The sequence below is a fragment of the Berghia stephanieae genome, chromosome 4 (genome assembly GCF_034508935.2).
Source record: "Berghia stephanieae isolate SIO BIC M18660-M18661 chromosome 4, UCSD_Bste_1.3, whole genome shotgun sequence".
NCBI classification, from domain to species: Eukaryota; Metazoa; Mollusca; class Gastropoda; order Nudibranchia; family Aeolidiidae; genus Berghia; species Berghia stephanieae.
This window is the reverse complement of record NC_088363.1, coordinates 4,678,253-4,690,036: the sequence shown is the minus strand read 5'-3', so window position 1 is coordinate 4,690,036 and position 11,784 is coordinate 4,678,253. Positions and strand designations below refer to the sequence as shown.

Below are 11,784 nucleotides of genomic sequence, written 5' to 3'. Positions count from 1 at the left end.
ATAAATTGATTATATTTCACTATATGTCTATGTAAGTTTTTTTTTCCTTTTTTGTTGTGTGTATAATCCTTTGACCATCAGTATTGTAAGTTCAAAAATTCAAGACAAAAGCACAACCTTCGCTAATTATGTTGTGTTGAACATTGAAACTAATTAACAAGTCATGAAAAAAGATGATTCTGGAATATGCTTACAAATTAGGCTTTTTACGCAGATTTTTTAAAAACAAAAACAAATGAACTAACATACAGCTTATGATGTGTAACCTCAGAAAAAAGATTTGAATTGATCACAGTTAAATGCTTTACAAAAAGAATGGATACAGGTATGAGTTCGGTCAACTCTGCCATAAAATTTCAAAACACTTTTCTTTTCTTTCTCTTTTTTCTTTTGGACATTAAAACTTGGAATTTTTTTAAAAATCCACAGATTAAGATGATTCCCCAACTTAACAGAAAAATGTTGTGTCTTGTCATTGTACGGCAGTTACAGATTAATGAAAACTTTTTAACTTTTAACACAGGTCTCGTTCTAAACTAACCACTACATTTTGATTGTGAAAAATTTTCAAGCAGCCAGAAAGAACACAAGCAAACAACATGTGGAAGTCGTTAAGTTGCTATTTTAAAAAAATAAATAAATAAATTAAAAAAATAAAATGAAATTTTTAAAAGAATGCCAGAAAACCAATCTGGACAACTCGTCAAAAGCTCATAATTTTAACAGACATTCGATACTATAAAGCAAAGGCATGAAATGAGGCCAGATATTGATTGGTAAAGAGAGAAAAGAGATCTTGGAATCAATGATAAAAACGGACTCGCATTTTGCAAGTACAGCCGAGCTCCAACTAGATGGCAACATTTGGAATGCCAAGACAGCAACCTGTGCGACGACTAATTGGGATTATCATTCCTCCCCCCCCCCTCTCTCTCTCTCTCTCTCTTTTATAATAAAAAAGTTATGTTTTCCAGTCTGTTCAAGCTATATTTGCCATTAAAACTTTAAATAAAAGGTAATTCAATATTTCATGATATGACTTTACAACGATGCAAGCACTTGTCTGAGTAGGAATATATTATGTGAAATTTTTAAATTAGAGAATAATTCTATAACATTTTTTGAATGTCTTTGAACTGAAAGGGCATAAAAACTGTTTAAACTAAAATAACATTATCGTGGGATGAAAGAAAGTTATTCAACTAAACATAACTTACACATGGACTTGATTAATTTATCAAGCGATTCAAATGTATTAAATTTACTTTACTAAACGTTAGATGATTCGAAGAGAGTGACTGACATCAACAACATCAATAACAACAGTGAGAGCAAGTATTCATGAACAAAGTTTCACCAAAATTAACAGTTAAAGTAATCAATTACTGATCCTCGTATGAGCATACTTAGAGATTTCAGTAACAATCAAAGCTGAGGAAAAAGAATTAACACAACAGTACATAATATTATTTTATAATAATAATAACAATAATAATTAAAAAATATCACGTCAGGTACTTGTTGAGGAGCTATCGGAGTCCATCAACAAGTGTCTTCTACTTTGAGAGTTTTTTGAAGCCCCTCCACCACCCCCTGACGTTCCCCCACTTCCACTGCCACCACCGTTTCCTCTTGAAAGCACAGAACTTTTACTTTTATTAGTATCAGGGTCTAGTTTCATTATACTATTATTGCACTGACAGTTACAGCCCTTTCGGCCTCGCCAACATCGGTTGTACGCAGCGGTACAAGCGGCCAAGCAGCCCCGAGCCGGCCAGTAAGCCCAGAGACACGGCAGACAGACCGCCATGACCGACATCAACGTCCATCGCCTCACGCAATGAGAAGTCGAACAGCACCCGCATGGATTTTCATAGTCGTCCTCGTTGCCGCAGTGGTACATGGCCGCTTTCACACAGCAGAAACAGGTGCAGGCGTGTAAAACTTTCTCCGGACTGACTTCGCACACGTTTCCGCAACACCAATGACTCGGGAGGGGCTTGGTCTCCGTGCAGTCACTGCACTTACATTTGTGACATTTCTCACAGATAATTCCACCGCCTCCGCCTCCAATTCTATGATTGGTCCCCGAAGCACCAATAAATACATTACTATCTCCATTGTTGAGCCCGTTCAATTCCCCTCCACCACTGCTGTGAATACCTCCAATCCCAATGCCGCTATCCTCCAGGTTAGAATTATTCTTATCCAGATTACAAACAGGTTTTTTGGACGAGGGCTGTTGAGATATTACCACTGAAGATAGTGGTGGTTGTGACAGAACAGATGTTGATCGTAAACCGCCATCGCCACCTACTATACGACCACCTAAACTCCCCGTACGAACTGGGAGGACTCTGTGTGCAAAACCTGGTGATGTTCCTCCACCGCCACCACCACCACCACCACCTCCTCCTCCGATGAGTGGCTGTGAATGTGTAGAGTGGTGGTGATGTGTGAGGTGTGGCTTGATGGGTGGGGTGGCCACGGCCCGGGGACTGTCCACGTAGTCATTTGTGGCTCGCGGGCCTGGGCGGAACTGGTCCAAGGTAATGACGGAGTCCGCTAAGTTAGGATCTGCCAGGGGAATGGTTCGAAGAGATGCTCTCATTCCACTACTTCTCCGCGCAACCGAGGTAGCATCCTCAGAGACTGAAAAGAAAGATAAAGATGAAAAACAATAAATAATCAAGAGTAGACAGAAATATTTTAATGATATTTAATCTAAAAAAAAAAGAAGAATAAAATATAATAATCTTGATCTGTGGTGGTGACTTATTTGAAGAATTTTAACAGATGAGATCTCAAAAATTGTTAAAAACGTTGCTTACAACACATGCACTCGTCTTTTATTCAATCAATTAGTAACTGAAATATAGAGAGATCATAATGAGCATCTAAGACCATTGTAATCAAAACACCTTAACTCACCCAATCCTAGAGATTTTTGCTACTTTTCAAAATTGATAAAAATATATAAAAATGACTATGTACATTAACAACTACCATTAACGTGCAAAAACTTATAACATTAGCTTTTTTACTACGCCCAAAATTTGTCTCATAAAAATGTAATAAATAGGCATGGGGTAAAAGTAACCCGAGTAAACTACGGATTGTCAGGGTTGAGTGAGTTAAAACTCCTAAACTGAAAGTAAGAGTCGACCATGGCCATCCGTGTAAATCTCATTATTCCAAAGAAATTTGAATTGAAAATTTATTATATCAAAAAACCTGAATACCTACGTCTTTAACTTTAATTTAAATGAGAATGAAGAACAATATTTCAAGAGGGTATGGGACCTATGCTCAAAACTGTTGTATTGTATCCAATTTCTCAAAATATCTGGATAACAATTCACGGCCTGACTTCTAACTATGCATAAATGAAATGACGCAGGGTGGTAAACAGAAAATAAATACAGCAATCATTTGCCAAGCATCCCAGCTATTTAAAACACCCTTGGCTACATGTAATATGAGATTCCGAGATGGAAAAACTAAACAAATTCACAAAATAGTAAATTCATAATCTTTATCATTTATTAACTGAATTTTTATGCGCAACCACCCCATCCACCCCGCACACATTAATATGAATGCATACCTACACAAGTGCCAATAGGTTACATTGCTATTACCAATTATTCATATGGGATACAGATGTGATGAAAACCAACATTACCACGTGCAATACCTGTAACACATTTTATAGACAAGACATACAAACAGACAGACATATAAAAAATTTAAAAACTTGAGCTTTTATATAGCGCAATATCCATTAAACATGCTAAAAGCTTTTTATAAACGGTCCCTGACCAACAGCAACATATAACATGTAGAACAAGACATGACACCTGTTAGGCGATATAATTTTTTTTTCTCCAATAGAGACAATGCTGTTAACGGTCAGGTACTCATTTACACTTGAGTACAGCAAGAGAATGGGAGCTAAGAGCCTTTTTCCAAGGATCCGAAAACGAGTGTCATACCACAAGAACATACAGCCGCACAGACATATACACACATAATACACAAAAGTATAGCCCTAAAAGAGAAAAATAACCAAATAAATAAAAAGGAAAAAAAAAAAAAAAAAGCCAACAGTTCAGAGGCAATTTCCATTTCTTATCAACACCTTATTCACACATTTCCAAATATAATGAAAGAGGGGAAAAAAAAAAAGAAAAAGAGTAAAGATGCAACTTGTTTGTAAAAAATAAAAATAGAATCATTATGAATAAAATTAAATTAAAAAAAGAAGAAATAAAGAACCACAATACTTACTGGCCTTTTTCTCACTGTAGGAAAACAACAGTTCATAGACTTGTTGATCTGGTTAAGTAGAAATTCTGGAATGAAAAGACAAACAGAAAATCAATCTCTGACGACAGTTTCATTTTATAGCTAGTGTATAATCGTAACTCTTCAACGTTAAGACTCAACTCGCTCAATATTTTTAATCTCTTGATAGTCTTCTGAATGTGTTATATTGATTAACCCTTCACAGACAGGGTTAGCTTCTATTTCATTCACTACTGCTATATTATTCTCTCTTCATTTTGGCTGGCGAACAACTTTTTTCACTTCAAAGATCAATGAAATGAGCTTCAACTTGTCGACCAAAAAACCAAAACTAATCCAAACCTGGCACTTCTTGATTGAGGTGATTTATCTATTTATTTAATGTTATAATTTATTTATCTACACGACAAGTTAAGGGTCATTTTAATTTATTGATATCTCGCCAAAATCGTACAATAAAAGGGTCTTTTAGAGTGACAGAATAATGGAAACTAACTAAATAGTTCTATGTGAAAACAGATTTGTTATTATGTTTTTGTTTTTAAGGGTTTTAAACGGTGCTTGCAACACATTAAGGTCATATCAGCATCAGATTTGTCATTACACAGAGATAAACAACTGGAGAAATTATGATTCCAAGAGAGATAGAAACTCGGGTCTTGGGAGTTAATGGGTTAAAGTGGAAATGAATTCAAATAGATATATATTGATTACAAATCTATTCAATTCACGAATGGAATCAATTCAAATCTATGCATATAATTATATCTCTTTTACATTCTCATTGACGCTTCTATCGTCCCTTGAAAGGAGCTGACAAATGTGATCTTTTGAAATGCAATTCTTGCTCCAGATATAAAAACATAACGTCAGGATCTGTTTATTCTATTCTTTTATTTCATTTCCTGGCAAGGAGAAAAAGGTAATTCCTTCAATCATGAGGCCCAATGATAAAATAAAAAACCAAAAAACATAAAAAATAATATAATAAAATTCCCTTTTATATTATTATTATTATTCATCTCCAAGGGGGAAATTTCTCTTTAGGGGTCTGTTCCAAGGAAATACAAATAACCCAGGCTTTACCAGCAGTGCAGCAATGCAAAATAAGCTCAAGGCTCAAGGCCACACAGCTTGCCAGGTAGTTGAACTCGTACCTTCTGGACACAGAGGTAAGACCACAGGTCTGAGCAAAACTGACCCTGGATCAGTACTGGGCTTTCCTAGTTTTTAAGTTGTTTATTACTATTACAATCTTTCAACCTGTCCTAAATTAGATCCACCGACATCGACAACCAGAAAAATATAAGTTAATAATCTCCCACCAAAATCAACACATTCATATCCGCAAAGGAAACAACACACGCACAAAGCTTAAGTCATTATGATCAAGACAGAGAATAACAGAGAAAACTATTTCAACAGAGACTCAGATTAAGCAGGATAAAAGAGAGCGAGCTATAAAACCTTTGTCCGTTTTCAAAATGGAATGGGACTTTCTGTGATCTTCACAAAAATCAAAGCTTTAAAAAAATTATGATTTCAATTTGTAGAACATGTTTTCTCATGTAATAATAATAATAATAATAATAATAATAATAATAATAATAATAATAATAATAATAATAATAATAATAATAATAAAATTAATAATAATAATAATAATAATAATAATAATAATAATAATAATAATAATAATAATAATAATAATAATAATAATAATAATAATAATAATAATAATAATACGGGCCAGGACAGGAAAAAAAATCCAAAAAAAAAAAAAACACTTATGTTTTGAAGGACATGATTAAATATTTTCTTTTATTCTTTGTAACGGTGTGCCTCCCACTCTAATTCTATTGACAGCAAAATAAAAATTTAGCTGAATTAGAAAAAAAAGTTTTTATTTTAGATTGGTTACTCGAATTAATATACAGTGCATACTCCAGTATTGTTAACCCAGCTATTTCGTACCGGTGCATGACTTGGTAACAATTGTAGTAGTAGTAATAATAATAGAAATATAAGTACTACTACTACTACTACTACTACTACTACTACTGCTAATAATAATAATAATAATAATAATAATAATAATAATAATAATAATAATAATAATAATAATAATAATAATAATAATCCTTCATAGGCCCAAGGAGCCGGAGTTTATCCTAGTTTCAATAGCAAGAAACGGGCAATAGCAATTGCTTCTCATCCTTTTGATAGGACGCTTGTCTATTGCAAAGTACTTTATGCCAGATCTAACAGTGAACAGACCCAGTTACCCAATCACTGTCGGGTGGACGGGGCAGCAGAAAAAAATCTTCAATTCACCTGGGACCAATCTCAGTCCCTTTGCTTGTGAAGCAAATACTCGACTAACTGTGCTATCACAGCCTCCAATAAAAAGTTATCCTGAGAGGGAAAAAAAGGTAAAAATAGAAATGTATGTTTAAGGTCACTTTTCATTTATATATTTCAAATTTCCCCCTTTTAATACTACCACCTGCCCCTTTCTTTATTATTTCCACCCTTATACTGATCGATTTTTACTATATCAAGATCAATGCAACCTCTTATATAGGTTATATACCTTCCAGATGTAGACCTAATGTTGAAATATTCATTGATGCCAAGCTTATAGAAAGAAATAGTATAGCCTTAGCCTCAATACCAATGAGAAATGTATTAGTATTAGACTTCTTATTCAAATTACGCCAATTTTTGGTTCTGTTTACACATACACATCCGATCTTGACCCAACAACAATGAGGTCGATGCTATTGCTATTCTCTAGTATTACCCAGCAACACTTGAGTGTAAAAAATTGTGAGTAAAAATAACTCTCACCACCTTGTGATGAGAATAAGTGAGTAGCTAGCAGGGAAAGAAGGGGGTCTCACTCAGACTCAGATGGGCTCGACACTGTAGTCGTCATTTAATTTCTCTATGGGTAGCACTAGCACGAGATATGACCTCATAATATTAAGTAATGAACATAATAATAATAAGGATACTGCCAATGCCGACCGAATTACCTCATTACACCTGCGGTAGAGTCAATGAAGACATGCCATTTTATGTGAAAATCTACAGCTTGCAGCTAAACGAGGCCATAGGTATTAGCACAACACTACACATTCAGAATCTAGCTTTAACCACCACGCATTAACTGCCAACGAACCTGCTTGCCAAGAACAAGAACATTATCCGTCCGTGGCCGCCATATCTACGGTCCTTCACTACACACTACAGACAAGCAGGGTTGCCAGTTTGGCATTTTAAATGCCAGATTCCAAAAATCTGGCATTTTTGAAAACCGTTTGGCATTAGAAAAATCATTTGGCATTTGGCATTTTCATTTGGCATTTTCTTTTCCTGTATAGATAGTATGCAGATGACGTCACTCAAGCCTTTGTTATTGTTTTTGCCATCCGCGTTTGTGAAATGTTCTCACTAAACTGTATTAACTATAAAAGTTCATGGTTACACGGAGTTTGTGTGTTGGTCCGTTATACTTCCGGATGGCAATGTTGTGAACTCCTTGGCCAAGCGCATTCTATCTATATTATACTTCAAATGACACCTTTTCTTAATTAATTCTAAACGCATAAAAACAAATCTCTTCACATCGGAAAACTTTGCTATTAAAACTCACACCCTGAACTAGCCCTGCCTCCCTCAGATATTCACTCAAATTCAGCCCTCGACAAGTATCCTCGTAAGTTTTCTGTGAATCTCCTGCAAAACTCGTGTATATTTGCGTCATGGTCGCCTGTACTTAGTAGTCAGTAGGTAAAAAATTACCCCAACAGGAAATTTAGTATAATTCAAAAAAAAAAAAAAAAAAAAAAAAAAAAAAAAAAGACAAGAAAACACGAAAGCCACCAGGATATGATAGTAAATTGTCTATCAAAAGTGAGTAGTTTTCTTGGTGGGGGTGGGTGTCAACAGACTTTGGCATTTTTTTGAGTGTTTTGGCATTTTTTGAGTCTTCCCCTGGCATTTTGTTGAAAAATAATCTGGCAACCCTACAGACAAGTTCGCCGCTGTGCTGTGAAAAACAGTGCGTCCTTTCTCCCACTCCCCCTCCTTTGCATCCAGACAAGACTTTATCGATCCAGTCACTAACGTGGCAAAACTAAGAACGATTCAACTTTTGGCACATGTTTTCAAATGCAAAGTAAGTAAATCTAGTCTGCGCTGCTGAACGTTACCGATAGGTTGCGGCCAACATGACCAAGTAAACATTATTTAGGAGGTTCTAATCTATGCTCGTTCCTTCGCTCGTTCGTTCTTCAACCTAGTTTGACCCGAAATGTGGTTGACCTCTGTTTCCACTTCCGGGGTTATCAAACACACTACTGGCATGTTGTTGTTGTTGTTTTCGAATGGGTGAATGTGGCATTTATTTTTGTCCCCCATTTTTTAAAATATATATTAGAAACCCAGATATTGACATCTGCTTACAATGTTATTGTGAAACTCTAACGTAGAGATAAATGGAAATAAAATTGCAATAATAGCAAATTTGCGTTCTGCTATATCAGAATTTAAAGTAGCGGTAGTAAGGACAAGTTGACTGTCCTACATTACAAAAACACCCTGGCAGTTACTTGGATGATAGTATACATAATAAAATATAAGTCCTGTTCGATCATACAATAATTTTAGAATAAAAACCTATTGCAGTCTGACATGGCCAAGCGCATAATTTATGGATAATATAATTTGTGGCCGTTTCCATTACAACGATGGGACCATAAACAGTTTAGGTTACCAGACCAAATTAAAAGTAAATGTCAGGTAAAAGTAAAAGGGTTAACACGAAATTACTAGCATCGTGTGCTGAAAAAACGACAACATGACTTTGAAAATAAAAGTGAACGCATGCGCTTTGAAGAATTAATAGCTGGCTAACTCATTTGATTCCACCCAAATTATCTAGGATAGGATTGGCCAATAAATGGAGCTTGGCATGTTCATGTCTATACGATTTAAATAATAATAAGTAACAACAACAGCAATAAAACTTATAATAATAATAATAATAATAATAATAATAATAATAATAATAATAATAATAATAATAATAATAATAATAATAATAATAATAATAATAATAATAATAACAACAATAATAATGATGATAATGATGATAAAAATGATAAAAATATTAATAATGATAATAATAATAACAATAACAATAATAATAATAATAATAATAATAATAATAATAATAATAATAATAATAATAATAATAATAATAATAATAATAAACTTGATTTTCTTTCTCTCTTTAATTTGCTTATGTTGGTATTTATTTCTCTACCAAAACACCCCTCTAAAGGAACGCCAAAATATCCAACTAGATTCGAACATGGGATATGACTATTTGGTTGACATTCCAAGCTCACTCAAACAAACAGACAGACAAACAAACAAAATGAACTAGTCATACTTTGGTTTATATGATTAAAAAACGTCTGACACGAATTTCAAGCAAATGATAAAAGGGAAAATGAACAAACATCACCATTTTCATAGCATGTGTTTTGAAATAGACACAGTCTCCTTTATCGAAAGAATCGGCCTGTAATTGATTTCATAATATAACTGACAGTATTGCACCGTCATTCATAGCCCCAAAAATGTAAAAGAAAAAAGAAAAAAACAAAATATGGGAGTAACAATATTAATATATTTCTAAAAATAACAAAATCAGACAAAAACACGTCAACAAAAGGGGCACAAAATTCGACATTACACAACACGGGGTGGCAAAGAAATCGAATTACGAAGCCATTGTGTCAAGGCTCGAGTTGTTGTGTGACTGGGCTGAATAAAACCATTTATCCGTATGATAACACGCGCCGCCGCGCCGAATAGACACATCACGATAACTCCCTCCCACCCATCCCCCCCCCCCTCCTCCCCCCATACCCAACCGTCAATCCTGTCCAACTATTAATTTATCTTCAATAATATGTCAACGTCCTCAACTTTTTATATATTACGGTAGCGCCCCGTTCGTCTTTAATTTGCAATTTTGCTTTAACAACAACAACAATAAATAACAACGACAACGATGACGACGACGATGATGATATAATAATAATACGTCGACAACACAACACGTACCAAAGAGAGCGGCCATTACATTAAAAATGTATCGTATATATATTTATAAAAAGATGTAACTTATCATTTCGTCGCATTGTATATTAGAACATCTGGGCTACGCACGTATCATATTTAAACTTTTTTTTTTAAGGTTCAAATCTCACTTAACCGAAATTCTTAAATTGGTAGTAAGTCATCCTGATATGTCGATAATATTTGAAGTAAAATATTTCTAGGTGACCAATTTTTTTTCTTCTTTTTAAATGCTTTGTCATTGTATGTGGAAGTCAACGCAACAGATGTCACTGCATTTTAACCGATTCACTGCCGTACTCCGGAAAGACATGAATTAAACATTTTGGCCAGGAAACTCGTCCATCAAATACCGATGGATTTAAATGACACTCACCTTGATAAAAAAAAAAAAAACTCTCAAAAACCTGGGACTTGGCCCATCGATATTTGAAGGGCGAAGGGCGAAGTCCCGGGTTTGAGTGTGTTTGTCAAGATGAGGGTCATTTAAATCGATCGGTATTTGAAGAACCATTTTTCTGGCCAATTTTGTTTAAATACGCGACTTTCTAGAGTACGACAGTAAAGTGGTTAAATAGATATTTTTCAGGAATGTCATTACGCCAAATTATCATTCTATTATATTATGATTATTATTAATTATTTATTGTTGTGTTACTCACTTTCCCTCAAATTACTTAAAAGAAAAAAGACAGAGAATAGGAAAAGAGAAAAAATAAGAAGTCCACAAGCCAAGTTTTGTATCAAGTGTCTTATGTTCACCCTTACAATCTTTGAAAATGAACGATCTAGAGGACTATATATATAATATATATATATATATATATATATTATATATATATATATATATATATATATATATATATATATATATATATATATATATATATATATATATATATATATATCAGACCTGTATATGTGTACACGTCGTCATGAGCCCGTGGTTGACATGGACATACTCTTAAACCAACGCAATCTATTATCCATTTAAACAAACAGGCCCATAATTATGTCCGGTTATCAGACCTGCAAAATATGTGCACGTCGGGATTAGCCAATCTGGCCTTAAAATTGAACAATCATCCAATAAAAAGTAAGGAAAGCCGACAAGTTGAGTCAGGGAAACGAAAAACAAAACATATCATAAATCGCCTTGTTTGCGACGACAGAAAATCACAGCGCCTACAACTAAACATGAACAAATAACATAAGAACATAACATAACATAAAATACCATAACACAACATATCATAAGTACCGAGGATTGTTAGAACAATCTACCCATGCGCCCTGTATGCGACGACATAAAACAACAAA

The 11,784-nt window shown here is 34.3% G+C and overlaps 1 protein-coding gene across 4 annotated transcripts in view; it reads right to left on the bottom strand.

Moving 5' to 3' along the window:
* Nucleotides 1-1,088: 1,088 nt before the first annotated feature.
* LOC144969924 (uncharacterized) overlaps nt 1,089-11,784 on the bottom strand; it is a 26,855-nt gene continuing 16,159 nt past the window's right edge. Inside the window, exons 1-4 of one of the 4 annotated variants that reach the window (XM_078908997.1) lie at nt 8,339-8,623; nt 7,493-7,557; nt 4,291-4,355; nt 1,089-2,652 (exon numbers count right to left, since the gene is read on the bottom strand). In XM_078908997.1, the coding sequence (XP_078765123.1) occupies nt 1,511-2,611 (1,101 nt within the window). In that variant the 5' untranslated portion in view covers nt 2,612-2,652; nt 4,291-4,355; nt 7,493-7,557; nt 8,339-8,623 and the 3' untranslated portion in view covers nt 1,089-1,510. Of the gene's footprint in view, nt 2,653-4,290; nt 4,356-7,346; nt 7,569-8,338; nt 8,624-11,784 lie in introns of those variants that run through there. The other 3 variants (XM_078908996.1, XM_078908998.1, XM_078908995.1) reach the window with 3 other exon arrangements.